General features: G+C 38.3%; 1 protein-coding gene across 1 annotated transcript; it reads left to right on the top strand.

Annotated features, from left to right (window-relative positions):
- Positions 1–2,396: 2,396 nt before the first annotated feature.
- Positions 2,397–17,459, top strand: LOC121243086 (cleavage stimulating factor 64-like). The gene is given in 12 exon segments (XM_041141146.1): positions 2,397–2,460; positions 5,138–5,216; positions 12,105–12,279; positions 12,383–12,406; positions 12,541–12,674; positions 12,676–12,727; positions 12,815–12,892; positions 14,731–14,828; positions 14,873–15,294; positions 15,373–15,380; positions 15,607–15,891; positions 17,094–17,459. Coding segments are annotated over 12 exon segments (1,563 nt in total). The 3' UTR covers positions 17,238–17,459.
- Positions 17,460–21,917: the final 4,458 nt, after the last annotated feature.

The following is a 21,917-nucleotide window of genomic DNA, read 5'->3' as shown; positions in this document are numbered from 1 at the left end:
TTGGGTGATTAAACTGAAATGGTGTATTAATGTTGTTGTCGGGAAGATGGGTTCTTGCTGCAGGGGAAGAATGCTTGGGTGGGTTTTATAGCTTTTTGGTGTGGCCATGTGTGCGATGAGACTTTTATGACCCAGATGACCAATCTTTTGGGGTTTTCTTTGAATATTTCCTCCGTGATATTGACTCAGCACATCATCTTTGTTGCTACCATTTATTTCCTTTGAATGTTTTGTCTGTAGTTTTAGAGGAGTGCCACATGGCTGGATTGACCTGCATGCTGATACAGTGTAAATGCATGGCTGACTTTCAGGAGTAAGAAGAAGAGCGGGAATGTATGGCTTGAAAGCACTGCTGCTGCCTTTGTTGGAACTGCTGACAACGAAATGTTGAAAGCTTGATTCCTCCACTTCCTATAACCTTAGTATTCCTTTTTCTTTGAGGTGCTACTAGGTTCTGGGTAGCATGGGTATATTTTGATTTTTTTTCTTGGGTTGTTGCTGCAACTTAAGGCCTTTAATTTAAGGGCTCGTTTATGATGATTGGGGGAAGGGTTGAGGATTTGATGATGGTTCGATTTTCTAGTGCTTGAGGTTTCATGGTCTGTGTTCTCGCCCAGTTGGATTTTCTTTGATCTTGTCCTTCAACACGCATTCCTTGACCATATTGGGCTTTATATTTTCCTTTTCCGTGGTCATATCGGCAAGATATATGGATATGACCCAGCCTTCTACAAATATAGCAAAACTCAGAGAGACGTTCATACTTGAAGGTTATTTTTGCTGGTCCTCTGTCTAGTTGTGGTAGAGAGAATCCATCAAGGAAGGGTTTTGTGGTGTCTATTTCAACTCTAATTCGTAGAAACCTTTTTACCAAGACATTTGTTTCAAAAATTCGGTCTATTTCCAGCAAACTACCCATCACTTTACCAATCATTTCTGCATTTTCTTGAGTCATCATTTCCAGAGGTAATCTGTGCATTTGCACCCAAAAAGCCAAATGCTTGAGGTTTATCTCTTACAGACTTTGTCCTGGTAGCCATTCCTTGAGAACCATGTGGCATCCTTTGAAGCTCCATGGTCTTTGGCTGTATATTATGTTTTTATCATGTGGGGTTAGTGAAATTCCCAATGTACCCCTGTAATTTCACTAATTTACCTACTAATTTACTTGAACAAATTGGTTAGATTTCAATATTAGGATTATTAAATAAATCAAATACTTGAAGTAAATTAAATACTTTGTTTAATACAATGATTGGTTTCAAAGGGAAAGCCTTTAAAGAACTGTTTAAAGGTAAAACCCTACGGGACAGCCAAATCCAAGAAAGTCAATTTTATTATTTGAAAATCAATTACAAATATTCATCAATTACAAAACTTTTACAACTTGACTCTCTTACTTGCCCAAACAAATAATCCTTTTGTCTTCTATCGCGGTAGTAGCCAGAACTTCTGACAATATTCAAATATTGCATTTTCTCTTATAACTCTAGGGATTAAGTTCAATCACACGATCCTCCATACTTGGAGTACGATCACACTTAAGGAGAGATGAAAATCAAAGTGAAAATCCTCAAGTCGATTTTCCCTTCATAAGTACACGAAATATATCTCAATGATCCTTGATCAAACTCATTAGAGAGTCATGAAACCGAATCCCTTCTAAATATTAGAACTAGAAAGAGTCTCAGTTGAAGTAGGATTCTGCTGACAGGTAGAGACAGTCGCGAGAACATTTCCCGATGGATTTCTAACATTTTACAATAACTCTTCATTGTGGTTACTGATCTGTGTTCAAATTCTATTCTGGATAATTGCAGATCTCTTGTGGATTCGACTTTCACATTACTGACTTATCTAAACAACCTTAAGGACTTCTAGATAAACTCAATATTGTTAAAGATAAAGTCAACAATTGTTTTACATTCATTCAAATTCAAACTTATAATGATAAGATAAACTTTATCATTTAGTCATCTAATACTAATCCTAGCCAACTTTAACATTTACAGTTGGGAATGTAAATAGGAAGCTATTTTGGTCGAGGTCTTCAATGGTTAGCCCTGGAGGAAGCTCCAAATTGCTTTTATTGTCGTATGGAATGTAAACTTGTTTAGAGGCTTTGATGAAACAAGCTTACCAATAAGAGCATGGCTTGATATTTTCTCCGCTGCTTTAGTTGCTGGCTCTAGAATAATGCATTCCCAGGGAAGTGCTTCAATTTGAGATATGAGAGAGCCAATGTCTGGTTCTGCTTCTTTCATCTTTTTTTTTTCTGTGGTGTTGTTGCTAGAGGAGGGTTGCGAGTGTAATCAAAGTGAGAATTGTGGAGCTTTGGTTGTTTGAGATTTGGCAGGATTGACTTTTGGTCTGGGGAGTCTTGGTGGGCTACAAGGATGGTTAGGAAGGATCTACTGAGAGATGGAAGAAATGCTCATCAGGGAAGAGAGCTGGAAGACGGTTGGTTTGTTTTTGTTTGTCTACACATGAGAAGGACTTTATATGTAATTCTCTATCTTTAAAATTTTTTCTTCCAATAAATATTCATCATATTATATTGTCCGAAAATATTATTTGGGTTAATTATATTGGATAAATTTAGATCACAAGGATTTTTACTAACATTTATAAAAAAAAATAAAAAATAAAACTTGTTGTAAATTTTGTTATAATTATAATCTTTCATTGATAAGTCATATACATATATATATATATATTTTCTTGGCAAGCAATAATATATTAATAATGAAACTGAGTAATAGTACATGACTAGAGTATTAATTATACAATAGAAGGGGGATCCTTTCCACTGTGAAAGTTGAGAAGGCTAGGTGGAATCCAGTCCTAGGGTATGCTTCCATAAGCTAGTTTGGAAGCTGTCTATTTCGCAAGATTGTGCACGCACCGATTCTGGGAACAATGTATTTTTTGCACCCTCCATTCTTCAAAGTGTCTGAGTAAGTACTTGATGTCTCTAATGGTGGGTTGTATGGTCCAATCCGCTGTCCTTGATGAGTTGGATATTACTTGTATGACTTGCTTTGAGTCTCCCTCTATGATAACTTTTGGAATCTTCCTTTTGACTGCCTCTTGTATTGCCATCAGAGCTGCCATTGCTTCTCCTACATTTGGGTTTGTGTTGTTGATGAAGTCTGTTTGTATGAAGATAGATTCCCCTTGGCTGTTTCTACATAATGATGCAATTGAACTCCCATTTTGTCTAATAGCTACATCAAAAGAGAGAGAGAGAGAGAATGTTCCTTGGGGTGGTGGCTACCATTTTTGCTCATGAGGAATTGTTTTTGTGATTCAGGTTTTGTTAGGTTCATTGAATAACTCTGTGACCTTGGAGACAAACCAAACTGGAGATGGGGATAATTATTTGTAGATGACCTGATTTCTTGCATAATAAGCTATCCATACCTATTGTAGCAAACAGTTGAAAAGATTGTATTTCTTCCTCAGGAATGTTCAGACCATTACACGGATTTAGAATGATTGAAATCCAGTTGGAAATGGGCTGGTTTTGCAAATTGGGAAATGTTGATTGGCCATTTAGAATGTCTCCATAAAATCCTAGAGAAAGCACAGCTTAGGAAGAGATGAGGAAGGGTTTCTTCCTCTATGGTGCAAAGAGGACAGTTAGTATGGCTTTCATCTAGGCGAAGAGTGCTTTTAAGAAGGGATCTTGTGGGAAGAATGTTGTGCATTACCTTCTAAAGAAAGAATTTCAGTCTGTCTTGAAGCTTAAGTTGCCAAAGTTTTTTCTAGATTGTGCATGATTGTTGAATTTGAGTGGATTCATTTGGTCTTTAAAGGGGCTACATATGCTGATTTAACAGAAAAGTTGCCAGAAGAGTGATGGATCTACTTAGTTTTATCACTGTGTGCTCTGAAATTAAGAGTCGAAAGTGGGATTTTCATGATAACTGTCACTAATTCTGGTGTGAAAGGGCTTGAAACAGAAGAGAGCTCCAATGTCTAGGTTCTTCAAGAGTTAGCTCAGACACCTTCATATCAAGATCAATTGATGGATTATTCGGGTTTGGTTGTGGTTTTAAGGAGTTTATGGTTGGGACCAAGGGGTCTATCCAAACCCTCGTAGTGGTGCCATTATTGATTTGAAAGCAGATGGAATCTTTGATAAAATCTCTTTGTTTTATGAGACATTTTCAAAACCAAGAGTCTGTTGGTTTGACTCCAGTGTCGAAAAAGGAGGTATTTTTCAAGTTTTTTTTTTTTTGAAGGCATTTCTTCCAAAGATTATCAGTATCATTAATGAGAATCCAAGCAAACTTTGACATGAGTGCCATGTGGAATTGAGAAAATTTTTTCAGGCTAATACCCCCGCAGGATTTGGGCATACAGATAGAATTATAAGATTTTGGGGTATATTTATGAGTATGGTTTTCCTTTATAACACACCAAAATCTACGAGTGTATTTATCGAGTTGATTTGTTACAGATTTCGGCATCAGATTGTGGACATGGTATAGGCAGGGACATCGTGAAAAAAATTAGGAGACTGTCTCTCACTATGACGTCTCACCCCGTAGGCGTCGAGCCTCTGCCCATGATCTTCATCACTCTACCCAGCTTCTCTTTCTTTCTGCCTTCTAAAACATGTAAAACAGATTTCAACCTTTTGATTCGTAGATATACAGCAACTCAAAGTTAGTCTCAAACGCTGGCTGGAACTTATACACATATTCATGTCTATTTGTTAGAAGCACAAGTAGTGCTAAACAAGTAGTAGTATTAGTAGAAGAAGAAGAAGAAAAAGAAGAAGAAGAAGGATGCTTAGCAGGAATAAGGTGAAGCCTTCTTCTTCTGCTGTTGATTCATGGCCTCTTCTCAGCATCGTCGCGTTTTTAGTCCTCTCTCTCTCTTCTACTTCTCCTTTATTGATTAGTTATAATTTTAAAAGCTTTATTCATGTACCGTTTGGTTTCCAAGAAACCGCCGTAAAAAAAAGATCTTGGAATATTTAAACAGCGACTCAATTAAAAACGATTTTCAAGATTTAACATTTTCAGTATTTTTTATTCTGCTTTGGCGGCAGTTGAATGGGATTGAGTAAAATTGAGGTTTTGGGTGTTTTTTTGATCGATTAGTTGTTTTGGGATTTCTTTAACAGTTGGGAATATACCATATGACGCAACTGAGGAACAGCTTATAGATATCTGCCGGGAGGTTGGTCCAGTTGTGTCTTTCAGGTCAGTTAAAAAACCGTAAACTTCATGTATTTGGCTATAATTCAAAATTTCTGTGATCCCTTTGGGAAGCTGAGTAATTTTCCGAGGTGAGGCTTCGTAGAAATTGTAATCTTTAGCTACCAAATTACAAGTGTACTTAAAAAAAAAAAAAAAGATTCTGCCATGTGATGCAATCAATTGTTCTGCTTTTCTAATCGGGCAACTTATTTAGCTTTGGTTAATTGGTTTATTATTAAAACAATAGCATTGGTTCGAAAAGTTAATTGTTTTTGTTTCTGCTTAAATTTGGCATAAATTACAGTAATAAGGAAGAGTCGTACTTTATCTGAAATCAATTAAACTTTATAGGTGGGTTGAAAGAAAATTCGATCCTCTTTGTGGGGTTCGAGGGAGTTATGTCATGTCAACAACAGATGATTACTCGTGAATTCAGTCTAAAACTTGCAAGTTTCATCTAGTTTAGATTTAGGAACCTGTATATACTCATAAATATTAAGATGGTGTAGATGCTTCCTAGAACAAGACAATTACAGTTTGTGACTGATTGTATCACATTGTATGTGGGCAGAGTTTATTTGGATGGCTTGGTTTAGGGTGTACTATGGGTTGGCTGCAAAGGCTTGGGAGCTAGAATCTGATTTACTGCAATGCCAAAACGGACACATAGCCACACTTGAATGTATGATATTGCTTGAATGAGGTCCTCCTTATATGTTTAAATTCTATGGTAGAATATCTGCTGCTAGAGCCAAAGAGTTCTAGCCGAAATGAAACCTCCTTCCCGGCGAGTACATGGCAAAGGACATGGTCTCAGGTTTAAAATCCACTGTATGTGAGTATTGCCATAGCAATGTTATGATGCTCTCATAAATGGGCATATTCTGTCATAAATCATTCCTTATACTATGTTTCCTAGAGTTGTCACCCATCAACTTTACTGTCCTCACCTCTGCTATCCTCATTTTATGGACACGTTTCTGGATTGCCAACATTCAGAACCAAGAAGGATACCTGACCTAAACTTTCCCTGAGGAAGTTTTTGAGTGTAAATTATGGTGAATCAGAGGAAAAAAAATCCATACACTCGCTCTCCATACACTCTAAACTCCGATGATGAAAAGTATTCATTTTTCTTTATGGTGATGTTTTGGTGCTTGCCACGACGAGTTATTGATTGAGTTTAGAGTAGCAATGGGTCATTCGAAACTTGTAGTTATTGAGTCTAAGGCGTTTGAGGTTTTAAGGGATGGTAGACATGTGCTTATAACCGAGAGAGGCTGGAAAGTGGTGAAAGAGATAAGCTTGGGGTTAGGCATGGCACGATGGTTCACTAGAGCACTGGAGGATTGTTTGAAGGCAGGGAGAAAGGAGTTTTATTTTGCTCTTCGGGAAGGAGGCAGGGGTTACATTGCGCAACAATGTTCTAACTCCCAGGGTTGTTATATGGCATTGGTGGAGTATGGTGCTTCATCTTTATTCCAGAGGATAGGGATGGTAGGGGCTAGAGGAAGCTGGCAAAGGTATTGAGGGAGGTTGGAAGAGGTCCTGATCTTCCATCACCGCCACCGACGACACTAGCTCCGCAGCAACCCCTTGCTAGGTCATATCGGGAGGCTCTTCAACAACCCAAAGAAAGTGTCAGAGTGGGAGCTAGCTCTGACACTTCGGCCTGCTCGAGAGGAGTTGTAGATTTGCTAAGGAAAGGTAGTGCCTCCGTTTTTGTAGGTGTACAAAGCCTTGAGGGAGATGGCAGGGGTGCTGTCGGTCTGAATATGGAAATGGAGGATCGCGTGTTGTTGGAGTTGAAGAGCTAGCTAGATGTTATGCAGGATAAAGTTAATTGGCTTATAAAGCAGGCATAGGAGAAAAAAAGGGTGGGCTTGGGCTTGGGTTGTGGATTGAGTGAAGAAATCATAAGGGGAGCTTCAAGTGGTCATGCACCGATGGGCCAGTCTAGCGGGCCTTAGAATGTGAAGGTGCCTGCACTCATGGGTAGTATAAATGTTGACGGGCTGAAGGGAAAGAATAAATTGGATGGGCCGGGTTTGTGCAAAAGCCCGAGAAGGGCATGGAAAGAAATGGGGGGGACAGATCCCCAATACCCTGAATCCCTAAATATTGGACTTGTTGGAAAGATCTGTTTTGGAGCCGAATCTTGGGCCGAGTGCTCCTGATCTGGTATAGAAAAATTCGGTGGTCCCTGGAGACATAGCTGTTGGTCTGGTGGTGGCTCGGCTCTTCAGGTACCGGAAGTCGAAGAGGGGAAAATTATGGAGAATGACGTAGGAGGTGAAGGGCTGGAACACTGTCCCCTTGTTGAAGAAAGATTTTTGTTGCACAGGGCGAGCCACAAAACATGTAGGTGAGTCTTGGGCTGCCACAGAACTCGCTGCCACGCTAGGGGCAGGCTCAGATCATGCCAATGGAGGGAGAGAAGTTGCTTGTGGTTGAAGATATTGTATTTTTGGAGAGTGGGAATGAGATGGAGAAGGGGGAGGTGTAAGGGGAAGGATCTTTGATCCTTTTTGAGCCTTTTAGAACAGAGGGTGAGCAGCCTTCAGGGGAGGACCCTTCTCCAATAAGTATTATGCCTCCTCTACCTCCTTATTGGGTAATGAAAAAGGTGGAGGAATTGCAGAGTTGTGTGAGGATTTTGTGTGAGGGCTCTGCAGATCAATTTAAGGAACTGTTAATAGCCATTGACAAACAGGGAGCAGGGTCAAAAAGAAATAGGGAGTTGAAGCGGCTAAATTGGTGTATCAACTATGATGGCAAGGAGGGGAGTGCAAGCCGTAGTAGGAACAAAAGGAGGGCTGGAATAGTTGATAAATGAAGCCCAAAATTTTGATTTGGAATGTTAGGGGGTTGAATGAGCTCAACAAACGCCCTCGAATAAGATCTTTGTTAAGACAATAGAAGATGAACATTATTTATTTGCAAGAAACTAAGTTGAAGCTTGTCACAAGAAGAACTATATGGAGTATATGGAGCTACTAGTAAGTAGGATGGTCATACGTGCCTTCGAAAGGGGCTTTGGGTGGAGTTTTGGTTATGTGGGATAAAAGAGCGGTGGAGAATATTGATGAATTTGTGGGAGAATATTCGGTGGGGTGTTCTTTTAAAAATTCTGAAGATGATTTTGTATGGGTCATTGCTAGGGTTTGTGGCCCTAATTTGGATTGCGAGTGGCAGTGGCTTTGGGATGAGCTTGCAAGCTTATGTACTTGGTTGGAGGTTCCATGGTGTATTGGTGGAGATTTTAATATGACAAGATTTCCCCGTGAAAGATCGGGGGAGGGGCTACAAAACCATGCTATGTTGGAATTCTCGGATCTCATATTCGAGCTGGAACTCATGGACTTACCTCTCATGAGAGGTGAATATACTTGGTCTAATAACCAAGCCTAGTCAAGACTGGACAGATTCCTCATATCTCCTTCATGGGAGATGCAATTTCCAGATTTATGTCAGAAAAGACTTCTTCGGTTATGCTCTAACCACTTTCCCATAATGTTAGACTGTGGAGGAATTCCAGGGGGTAGAAGGCCTTTCAAATTTGAGAATATGTGATTAAAAAGGGAGGGGTTTGTGGAATTGGTTAGGCAATGGTGGAACTCATATCAATTACAGGGTACTCTACCGCGGAAAATTGAAAGCTTTGAAGATGGATTTGAAGACTTGGAATGAACAGGTATTTGGTAATGTAGCATTACAGAAGAAGAATCTCCTCCAAGAATTACAAAACTTCGAGGGTGTAGATGATGAGAACGATCGCAAAGGTCAAGTAGTCTCAGAGTTAGAAAGGTTGATTCTAATGGTGGAGATTTTGTGGAGGCAAAAGTCAAGAGCATTGTGGCTTAGGGAGGGGGACAGATGTAAAAAGCTTTTTCATCTAGTTGCAAACTCACATAGGAGGTTTAATGCCATGGAGTCCATGACCATAGATGGCGGTTTATCTTCAAATCAAGCAGTAATAAAAGGTCATGTTGTTGGACATTTCGAACAATTGTTGTCGGAACCTTATGCATGGAGGCCTACAGTAGATGGTCTAGCTTTTGAGGTCATTGATCAAAATAGTATGGCTTGGTTGGGGAGACCATTTGAAGAGTAAGAGGTATGACTAGTAATCAGAAAAATGAATAAAGATAAAGCTCCGGGCCCGGATGGTTTTACTATGGCATTTTTTTAGACTTGTTGGGAGGTGGTGAGAGAGGATGCCATGCAGGTTTTTCAGGAATTTTTCTCTTTTGGAAAATTTGAGAAAAATTCAAATGCTACTTTTATTGCACTTGTCCCTAAAAAGATTGGTGCAATAGAGGTGCAAGATTTCAGGCCTATTAGTCTTGTAGGCAGCGTGTACAAGATACTCTCCAAAGTACTTGCCAATAAAATGAGCACAGTCATGGATAAGATTATTTCTAAGTCTCAAAATGCATTTGTGAGACGGAGACAAATATTGGATTCGGTTCTTATTGTTAATGAGTGTTTAGACAGCAGGCTTAAGTTGGGAGTACCGGGTATTTTATGTAAACTGGACATGGAGAAGGCCTATGACCACATCAACTGGAATTTTCTGATCTATTTCTTGCGTCGATGTGGATTTGGGGAAAGATGGAGGGGGTGGATGAGGCATTGTGTGTCAACGGCTCGCTTCTCTATTTTGGTAAATGGTGATCCTGTGGGTTTCTTTAATAGTTCGTGGGAGCTACAATAAGGCGATTCACTATCACCACTCTTATTTGTCCTTGTGATGGAGGCTCTAAGTAGAATGGTGTCGGCTACCGTAGAGGGTGGTTTTTTTTTTTTTTTCAGGATTTTTAGCGGGGGCTATCCACCATGGCTCCACCATTATTTCTCATATCTTGTTTGCAGATGATACGTTACTGTTTTGTGAAATTTATGCAGAACATATTCAATCTTTGAAGGCTATCTTACTTTGTTTTGAAGCGGTATCTAGGCTAAAGATAAATCTTGCTATAATGGAGATGGTTGCGGTGGGTGATGTAAGAAATATAAGGGGCTAGCCAACATATTGGGATGTGTGATCTCTTCGCTGCCATTGAAGTACCTTGGTCTCCTGTTGGGAGCATATTTTAAAGCTAAGACAATTTGGGAGGAGGTGTTAGAGAAATTAGAGCGTAGGCTGGCCGGGTGGAAAATGTTGTACTTATCGAAAGAGGGGCAGACCACACTTATTAAGAGCACTTTATCCAACCTTCTCACATATTTCTTGTCTCTATTTGCCCTTCCAGCAAGCATTGCATATAGGATTGAGAAATTTCAACGTGATTTTTTGTGGAGTGGAGTAGGTGATGAGTTTAAATTTCATCTAGTTGGATGGAATAAAGTGTGTACTCCTATGACAGATGGAGGTTTGGGGGTCTGTAATGTGAGGGCTTTTAATAAGGCTCTATTAGGTAAATGGTTTTGGCATTATAATCACGAGAGGGAATCCTTATGGAAATGGGTGATTGATGCGAAGTATGAGAGTGAGGGGGGGGGGGGGGGGGGGGGGGGGGGGGGGGGGGGGGGGGGGGGGGGGGGGCTGGTGTTCTAATGAGGGTAGGGGGGCATATGGTGTGGGGTTACGGAAGTATATATCGAAAGGTTGGGGTGCTTTTTCTAGTAATGTGTTTGGGGGATGGCAGTAGAATCAGCTTTTGGCATGATGTGTGGGTGGGATATACGGCTCTTAAGGTTGCTTATCTCAATATTTTCAAAATTACATGAGAAAAAGAAGTTATGGTGAATGACTTGAGGGCAATTAGTCATGATTCACAGGAGTGGAACATCAACCTCACTAGGGAGGTACATGATTGGGAAGTGAGTGCTCTGGTGGATTTTTTTAACCTGCTGTATAACCCCACTTCTGTTGTTACAGCTGAAGACAAGATGGAATGGAGACCTTCTAGGAAAAGGAAATTTTTGATATGCTCTTTCTATGACACACTTACAGTTCAACCTAGGCCCAATTTTCCTTGGAAGAACATATGGAGGAGTAAAGCACCTCCCAAGGTTGCGTTCTTTGTTTGGATAGTAGCTTTAGGGAAGATTCTAACCATTGATAATCTAAGAAGGCGTGGACTTATAATTACGGACCGGTGCTGTATGTGCAAACATTTACTCTTACATTGTGACTTTGCCCGGAACATATGGAATTATATCTTCAGCTGTATGGGATTAGCATGGGTAATGTCAGGAATGGTGGTTGAACTACTAGCTAGCTGGAGAGGGATCACAGGGACACCACAGATTGCAGCTATGTGGAAGATGGCTCCCATTTTTATTCTTTGGTGTATTTGGAGCGAAAGAAATGATAGAAATTTTGAGGATCATGAACTTTCCTCAAAGGAGTTTAGGAGTTTTTTTCTGGAAGACTTTATTTATGTGGGCCATTGCTTTAGATTTAAATGGTCTCAGCTTCTATGATTTTCTTATAACAGTTTCTAGTTCTTAAATCGGTGTACTCATATGTATACTTCCGGTATAACTGGGCTATGCCCATCTTTATATCAATGAAACTTCATCTTACTTATCAAACAAAAAAATTATGGTGAATCAGCATGATGGAATTTGATTTTGAAAGTTTTTGAGTATGTATCTAGGTGATAAGAGGTACCTGGTTGGACTGAATGATTTGTTTTTTAATGTCAATCTTTTGGTTGTGTTGTAGTCCCAGGAATCTCAGCAATGTAATAACATTGACCATCAGGAGCCTTATGCCAAGTTGTTCCTTTTCAATTGATCACAAAATAGTATGCTAAATTTGAAGTGCTGACATTATCGGAATAAAGAAATGTTATTAAAATCTGCTTTTAGCTCACTTATTTTTACCCACTAGTGAATAGTAGTAATTTGTATGCTTAAAGCAATTTTGTTTTCTTTCAGATTAGTAATTGATAGAGAAACTGGGAAACCAAAAAGTTATGGTTTCTGTGAGTATAAGGATGAAGAGACGGCTCTAAGTGCGCGTTGTAATCTTCAGGGTTATGAGATCAATGGCCAGCAATTGCGGATTGACTTTGCTGAAAATGACAAAGGTGCTGACAGAAATCAGGAACAGGTGAGATATTGAATGTAAATATATGATGCTTACAATTCTCGTTCTTGTTTACTGATCTTATAGCAGCAATAATTGCCTTTCCTTCTCTTGCATGGCCGTGGAGGACCTGGACTTGCTGCTAATGTTGGTTAGTTTCGTTCTTTCAACTTTTTTGTGTTTTGAGTTGTCGCTATTCATGTTCATTTTTCTTATGGATACATGAAAGACCCTCAGAAGCAGTTAGCCAACTCAGTGATCCAAGGGTAGTCTGTTCATCATCAGCCAATTGGTCTCCATATAGCTATAACTGTAGCAGCTGTCATGGCAGGAACTCTAGGTGGTGCTAAGGCTGGTATACAGTCAAATCCAAATAGTTTGTACAACCATTCAGCATCAGCCAACAATCCTTTAACTCTGTCTTGCCAAAATGTCTAGGAGTCAGCTGAATGAAATATTGTCTGAGCTGAAAGTAAGCATTTCAATGAATGCTCTCTCACTTTGCTGGAAAGCATTTAACTCTTATGTTTGTTATTTATTGTATTTGTTCCAGTGACAGGTAATGGCTACAGAAACCAAGGAACTAGCTCACCGGCTATTGCTTGCAAGACCACAGTTGCCAAAGGCTCTTTTTTAGGTATTTATCCAGTTTTGTTATTTTTTTGTGGGTAACAGGAGGTGATTATGTAATTCCAAAGGTCTTGTATCACTCTATTTTTCTTGTTTATACTATTAGTTCATCAAGATATTTATATATTTTGAAAACAGTAGCTTCTTTGTCTGTTTTGTGCATGATTCTATATATATGTGTTCATGCAATGTAAGTTTCTCGTCCTAAAAGGGTCCTGTGAAAGAATAGATGATATAGAGTTTTGTGTTTTCCGGTTTCCATTTTGTAACAGTTTCTATCTATACCTATGAACTTTAATTTTCTTATATACTTTATTTATATGTTCTCTCCGTTTTCTGCAGCCTTGCCATCATTGTTTTTGCCTGCATAATTGAAAGCCAAGAATGTATTATTTAATTTTCTTGTTTATATTCTGTGGGAGATGTTCCATCCGTATTTGCATTTCTTTTATATTTTTTTACTAGTAATCAAGAATTTTTTTTTGTTGATGAAAACATGAGGAATAGCCCATGTACAAAGGACGTATAGAGAAGATACTTTTAGGCAGGATTAGCTACCTATACAAGAAAATCATGAACACTTAGTCCCTTAAAACCTATTGCAGTTGCGCAGGGGAACAAAGTGTTGAAAGAGAAGGCTTTAAGTTCATCCATTGTCCACTTGCGATCTTCGAAGCTTCTATTATTCATTTGCCTCCAAATACACCGCAATAGGTATATGGGAGCCATCTTCCATAATGATGCAATTTGTGGATTGCTTTCTAAGCCCCTCCAGCTAGCTAGAAAGTTAAACAATCTTCTAGTATCACCCCATGCTAAACCCACTATCAAAGAATCATTCCATAAGGTCCAGTCTACCTTGCAAGGTAGTAGTAGATGATCTATGATTTTCCCATTCTTTTTGTACAGACAACAGTTTAACACAATGATCCATTGTTTCCTTAGGTTCAATGGTAATGTCTTGCCTAAGGAAGTAGTCCATACATTTCTTATATCTTTGGGGACCAGTTCCAATAAATTTTGTTTTAGTACTAAATGAGGAGATGAGTATCGAAATTATAGTCTTAAAATGCCATTAGGAATTAACCAAATGACCCCTGAAGCTTCGGAAAACTGATTTAAATTCTCAAAGCAAATCTGCATTGATAAATTAGAGGAAGATTAAGGCTACGTTTGGGTACCAAGAGTACTTCAAGTACTCTCACTACTATTCGTTACTTTATTATTACTTTTCACCTACTTTTTTTACTATTCATTACTTTTTACCTACTATTCATTATTCTATTATTACTTTTTCACTACTATTCATAAACATTCTCAACACTTCTCAAGTATTCTCACTACCCAAACTTAGCCTAATTCTCCTCTTATCAGGTTTTGAGCATCTCTTCAAATCTCTGTAGTCATCTCCGTGAAACCTCATATGAGAGCAAACAAATGCCTCAAACACAGCTCTCATTGACTCTTTGAAGAACATAGAGTTCTTCATTCCATGCGGTATTTGATAATTTTCAATTCCTTAGGAGATGATATCCTCATCTCTGTTCGTTGATTCTCAAGTCAAGAGCAAACACTCATTTCATTCATTGTGCATGTATGCAGAGCTTTGAAATTTTCAAGAATTTAGGTGAATTACTCCCATTTTCTCTTTCATATTTCTTGTAATTAAGAAGATGGATGCTATTTGCCTGTTCTGCCTATGAGATTCCATGCTCTCTCTTATATACAATCTAGGGTTAATGTATCCATATCTTATTTACTTGTGCTTGGGTTCTGGTAGGTTATGTATTGTTTTTGCAATAAAAAATTGTCTTTATCTTTATTTTTATTAAGAAATACGTGCAGGCACAGATAATGCTAGGAATGGTGACTCCCCAATTGGTTGGTTTCATACTTGAGCTTGTTTCATTCCTTGCTCAGGCTTGTAGTCTTGTCACAAGAAGGTTTCTTTTTTTAAAACATTGCAGTTGTAGATGCCAAATATTAGGCAGACTTCAGGTCAATCCACTCAGCCTCCATTGCATGATAGCCAGCAGGGCCAGCCACCAGCAGTGCAAACTCTTCCTAGGCTACCCCGTCCTGGATCAAACGAGATGCAGTCTGGGTTGATAGCCAAAGTGCAAGAAAATCAAGTTGCTGGAGTGCCTCAAAATTCTTTGGTTCGCAGCCAATTTTCTGCATTCCCACAACCTCAAAACCAGTTTCCACAACCTACAAACAACCATAACGTACAGCAGTCTACAATTTCTGCACAGTCTACAGTCTCAGTATTTCCTGTTGTATTACCCCCATCTTTGGTCAGTTTATCCTCTAGACCACAAATACTAGCAGCAAATTCCTCTTCTTTGAACCATCATATACAGCCCCCTTCGCTACAACGCAGTGGACAGGTTGGGGCTGCCAGTTTATGACCTAGCTTTCATATGGTTAATCCAGATGTTGCCATACTGCGTTCTCTTTTATCACATCCTCCCTTATTGGATGCAGGCTTTCAGGTACCGAGCTTTTCTATTTTTTTTGTTTTTTAAATAATTGACGAGGTTAAATAGTTCCGTTGTATGAATGACAGCACTTAGCAGCTAGAAACTGCTCCCCCTCCCTTACCCCTAAGATGGTTGCAGTTATTTTTCCTAATATAATTTTGTTTTCTCTGACTTTACTTCAATAGCCTGTCCCCTCGATATCATTAGGTACTTTGCAGGCAATTAACAAGGATGCTGATATATATCTGCTCAAGTTCCTGATAGTGGAACTCGGGTCCACAGAAGTAATGCAAATTCTAATGCTCCTTCAGGGAGCATTTTTCAAGATTCATCAGAACCAATTGGTCACCCTCCAAAGCTGACGAAATTGGATGACGGAAGGATCACCTCTTTCTCAGCAGGAAGTTTGAATGCAACCAACGTCAATGGATCTGGACCATCTCAAGTTTTTGGAGCTGGCTCATTGCCTATGAATCCAGTTACAAAATCAGAAGGGAAATATACTGAGAAACAAATTTACGAGGTAAGAAGTTTCTGTTGGTGCATCTGAATTGATCACAACCATATGTTTTCAAGCACAGTTTGTTTTGCATGCATTCACTGATTTTCTAGGCATAAAGATTTTTGTATTTCATTTCTGTCATCTACCATTTTGGTGAAATTTTAGGCTGACTTTATTTGGACGCCTTTAGCAATATAGTGGTGATGTAAAGATTAAAAGCTTTTGGAGGAATGGTGCTCCTCAATTGTGGCTTCCTGCTCTTTGCTGTTAGTTTATATTTTCAGTCGTGTTCTTGATGTGTGCAGATGAAAAGCAAGAAAAATATAGCTGATACAGAACTTATTTTCTGGTGGGAGGGGATGATTACTTTGGACCATAATATTTCCGAGCACTAAAATCAATGTTCAGCCTTCTAGAGTGTTAACCATTGACTTATAAAAAAAGAATATTAAACATCGATCATCAGTATAAAGTGAGTAAATAGTTGGAGATCATTTTCTCAAAGTTTGTGTTGAATTAAAATAGTTCTACTGGAAGAAATAATTTTATGGCACCGACCCTAGTAAGTCAACATCTACTTTATCTTGCACAGGAAGACCTTTTTATGTTGATTAGGGTAAAATACTGAGAGACTATGCTGATTTTGGTTGCTTGCATTCATCCCTCCTGGTTCCAATTGCAACCATCAAACCTGTAACTTGGTTAAAAATACCAATAGGTCCGCATCGTTGACGTTTTTGAAGTAACTTGGTCATATGGTAGTCAGATGACCTGTTAGTAAGTGTTCAGAGCTTATAATGGGGTTTTTTAGGACTTTAAAAGCATTTTTTTCTCAGGTGCTGGCTTGCCATGTCTGATTATTGTATCCAGCTCTTCTTTTAATTGAAAAGCCCGAAAATCAATATGCCTTTCTAGTAAATTATGCCGTGTTGAAGTTCTATCTGCATATCAACCACAGACATTCACATTTTTGCCCATAATGTGTACCTATTGCAATATTATGATGTTTTTGTTTGGCATAGCTTTTCTCATATTGGGAATTTTTAACATCCCAATTGTTTTATGCAAGTGTTAAAAGTCCAATTGTGAAGGAGAGAGTATTTTTCTACTATTTCTGATACTTTTTTCTGTAAATTATTAGTGATTTTGAGATAGTATTAATTCATATCATGTTGGACTGAAATAATGCTCCTGGTCTCTGACTGTGTTATCATATTCGCCAGTCACAGCTTCCACCTGAGGTGGAGTCTGTCTTGCTGCAACAGAAGCTGACACCAGAGCAGCTGAGTTCATTGCCTCCAGAACAGCAACGAGAAGTTATTCGACTCCAACGGGTTCTTCGGAAAGATCCAAATCAGCCGTCTTAGGAGAGGGAGTGACACATAAATGGGTCATCAATGCAGCAAGCCTGTCTTGGCACATTGCATGAAAGACAAGAGCTTGCTGTCCATTCAATCGATTTCTAATTGCCTGTAAAATTATTGCTCTCGAGGGATCATGTGTGAGCGTCCATTCGCATAAAGTTTAGGGGGCTGCGATTAACATGCCTGCAAAAGAATAGTTAGAAGATAATAAAATGTCTTGTCTAATCTTCCTGTTGTCGTCAATCCGAAATGTTGGTTGCAGTTGCTTCGGATTCACTTTTTCATTGCTTCATTTGTTTTTATTATTGTGAAAACACCACACCCACACATAAGGAGACAAACACGGAAATCAGTGCGGAAATATAGGAATCAAGCACACAAACACAACATACAATATTTAACGTGGTTCAGCAACGTGCTTATATCCACAAAGCTGTAGGAGACTTTATTTAAGAGGAAATCAAAATCACACATAGTGAATAACAAGAGCTTCATTGTACTCACACAAATCTCAACTCTCTCTCTAGGGCTTTTTCTCTCTTACAATATTGTTGTACATTATTTTTGTTCCTCTTAGTTCAATATGATACCTTATGAATATAAACATATCATGTATATAACAAATGGCGCTAAAAATTTTAATCTGGCAAAACCAGGTTGTTAATGTCGTGTTTTGTATGTATTTGGGCCAAGTTTCGACAACTCAGGCCTTCAGAAATGGGTTTGCAAAAAATAAAGGGGGAAGACAACCAGGGGATGGTTTCATTGAGGCCGGGGAGTTTCCAATGCCGAAGTTAGTAAATATTCTTAGAAGTTTGTAAATAAGTAAAAATAGTCTAGGAATCAGAGAGAGTTTTCTTGTAAGCCTGGGGGGACGAATAATGTCTGCCTCCATGGAGTCCGCGTCATTCGTACTGTTTCCTATGTCAGAGTCCTTTAATACAGTGTGACTCTATAACGGAGTCATAAATAGGTGCAATTTGGTCTTGTTCGGTCCAGGGGGTGATGGACTGGACCAAACATCCCTAGTGACCAGATTGGACCGGTAGCTATCGATCCGGTCAGTCCAGCCCAATTATTTTTTTATTCTTTCGTTTTAAATAAAATAATTAAAAAAATTATTTTAACTACTAAATAGATTATGTAACTAAATTAATAAAAAAAATATTTTATATGTTTAATAATAATAAATTAGATGAAAATTACATTATTAACTTATATAATTACTATATAATTAATTAGTTGATATTATACATTAGTTAGTTGATAGATTTTTTTAATAAGTAGTTAATTGATAGAATATTAATTTGTCAATAACATAGTTAAAATTTTATATTTTTTAATGGTGACAAGTTAGATGAAAATTACGTAATAAATTATATAATTATTATATAAATAATATATAAAATAATATATTTTTTTAATTCGGTCCGGTTCGGGGTGGGAAACCTCTAAACCGGGATCAGACCAGACCAACTTCTGTCCTCTATTTTTTGGACCGGAACCAGACCGGACCAACTTTTGTTCAGTCTGGTCCGGTCTGGTTTGTTTCTCTGATCTGGACCCACCGGCTAACACCCTAGTCATAAATGTGGCGTGTAGCCTAGGTAGTGGTGCCATTAATACGATGTGATTTTCTGATTTTCTTCTCCCAGACATTATTCTTGGTGGTCTGTCGATATCCTTCCTGTTAGAAGATCGAAGGTTCCCTGTATATTACGCACACTATACGGATGAGCACTCAAGAGTTAGATGCTACTCGAGGGGCCTCTAGATCGACGAGTCTTATCCCCTACAACACACTCTCTCCTACATGTTTCATCCAGATGACCCTATCCACAGGCCGGGTTGGAGACTTTGTTCGTTTTGGATTGGGCCTTTGGTCTTAATTCCTTTAGTTTTTATTCACATGCTCGCTAGGTCAGAAAGGGGAGAAAATGCCCTTACACCAGGGTTCTTCGCTCGAGCGGGTGTTAAGCGGGTCGCAAACAAACAGTCAATCCAATATTGACTTGAGCGGTCTATCGAGCGAACCTAGAGCGAACTCTCTGTCCAATGTTTGTTCGAATTAACCATCGAGCACACCTTGGGCAAACTTACTGTCTGAGTTTCGCTCGAGCACCTTGTTGAGTGAGAGTTGAGTAAATTTTCGATTTGATGTCTTCTCAGCTAAAAAAAAAAACCAGACTCTATAACCTAACATTTATTTCTCCACCCTTTGAAAGGGTGACATTACTTGCATGCAAGGCTTCATGAAGACTTGTCTAGATTATAGAAGCTTAGCCTCACATGGATGATTCAACCCCATTAATGTCTAGTAGTCTTGCATGTTTGGACTCATTTGTTTTCCCCTTCAGAAGGGCTTGGTATTCTTGCGAAGAAAAACTTCTCAAACGATTGTGTCAATGCATTTATCAGGATGTGCAACAATTATTAAACACGGAGGAGTCCTACAATTATAAAGAGATTATACAAAAGTAATTCTACAAGTTGACGTAGTTTCATGTGATTGTCAGATCTACTTTACAATAAAAATAATTTTACAATCTAACGAACCACATCAAACCATATCATTTTGTGAGATTACTTTTATGTAATCCTTCTGTGACTAGATTATTCTCTTAAACACCATTCATGATTTTCACCTGCTTTAATGTGACAGTGATCTGCCACCTCCAAAAGCAGCATGCATTGGTTCATTCTACAATATTTATTAAACATTTTAAGCGTTAAAATTCGAACAAGAATTGTATATATTTTCTTTTTTCTATTTTTCTTGAAATATGTTTTATCGAGATACTATGGATAATTAAAAATAACTTTGGATTGGAGGATAATTTTTTTTTTATGCCCATATTTGCATACAGTATGGGCCTGCTAGATTATGTAATGTATCTATCAATAATTTTCCCTGTTGGAGAGTTCAAACCAATAAGTTTATGTAATGTATTTTATAAAATTATTGCAAAAATACTTGCTAAGAGATTAAAGGTGGTTTTACCTAAAGTCATTTCTCAAAGCCAAAGTGCTTTCATAGTTGGAAGATTGATTACTGATAATGTTATCATTACTTATGAGGCCTTCCACTCTATGAAACATAGACAAAAAAGAAAGAATGGAAATATGGCAGTCAAGTTGGATATGCTCAAAGCTTATGATAGGATGGAATCTTAAAGGCTGTTATGCATAAACTTGGATTCCATGAAAACTAGGTTGAGTTCATTATGCAGTGTGTGTTCAGTTCAATATGCAGTACTTTTAAAAGGTCAACCAAGGAACAGAATTATTCCAACAAGAGGACTTAGGCAAGGAGATCCATTGTCTCCTTACCTTTTCTTTTGTGTGCAGAGGGTCTGGGTTCTTTAATTAAGCATGCAGAGATGATTGGTTTGGTGAAGGGTGTTAAAGCTGCAAGGGGTGGAACAACTATTAGTCATTTAATGTTTGCTGGAGATTGCATTCTTTTTTATAAGTCCAAAATAGATGAGTGGCGAAAGTTAGAGAGAGTTTTGGATTCTTATGAAGTTGCTTCTGGACAGAAATTGAACAAACAGAAAACCTCAATCGTTTTCAGTTCTAATACCCCTCAGCAAACAAGAAACAATTTAGTAGAAGCGATAGGAGTAAGGAGTTTGTGGTGATTTTGACAAGTACTTGGGTCTACCAGTGTTGTGGGTAGATCTAAGTATAAATATTTTCGTGAAATTAGAGAAAGGGTTTGTGCAAGAATTAGCAACCGGAAGAATAGTTTCTTAACATAAGCAGGAAAAAAAGTTCTGATAAAAGTTGTTTTACAAGCTCTCCCAACATATGCTATGGGTGTTTTTAAGTTGCCTAAACTGTTATGCAAAGAAATTTCTTCCTTAATAGCAAAGTTCTGGTGGGGACATTTGAAGAATGACAACAAGATTCATTGGAGGAAATGGAGTGGCATGAGCATATCAAAAAATGAAGAGGGGCTGGGGTTTAGGGATATTGATTGTTTTAACAAGGCAATGCTAGCAAAATAGGTTTGGAGACTACTAATCAAGCCTCAATCTTTAGCTGCTACTATTATGAAAGAGAAATATTACAGACATTGCTCTATTATGGATGTAAAGTTTGGTGGACGGCCCTCATATATATGGAGGAGTTAGTGGGAGTCTAGAGATGTGGTTACAGAAGGGATGAGATGGAGAGTTGGTAATGGAAAGAAGATAAAGATATGAGTTGATAAATGGTTCAACTCATACATGGTTCAATCTCTTGTTTCAACTTTAGGAAGGGAAGAAACTATGGCTGAGCTAATTGATGAGGATGTTGGGTGTTGGAATTATGATTTGGTTAGGGAGACTTTTAATAGAGAAGAAGCTGCAATTGTTTATACTATACCGTGAGTCGAGTGAGTTTGAAGGATAAAATTTACTGAGGACCTGCTAAGAATGGAATCTTTTCTGTTAAGAGTGCTTATTATATTGCGATAGAGATTAAAAGATAGTATGGAGGGGAGCAATCTGCTAGAAATGGGATAAATCAAGTTTGAAAGCAAATGTGGGAGCTTAATATACCTAATTATATTAAGGTATTTATATGGCAAGCTCTAAGTAATTGTCTACCTACTGAGGGTAATTTGCTAAGAATGAAGATTATAGAATCTGGTTTATGTCCAATATGTGAGCAGTTGGAGGAAACAAGTGGGCATGT

This window comes from Juglans microcarpa x Juglans regia, chromosome 8D (genome assembly GCF_004785595.1).
Source record: "Juglans microcarpa x Juglans regia isolate MS1-56 chromosome 8D, Jm3101_v1.0, whole genome shotgun sequence".
NCBI classification, from domain to species: Eukaryota; Viridiplantae; Streptophyta; class Magnoliopsida; order Fagales; family Juglandaceae; genus Juglans; species Juglans microcarpa x Juglans regia.
The sequence above is the reverse complement of the archived record's forward strand: the minus strand, read 5'-3'. Positions and strand labels throughout refer to the sequence as shown.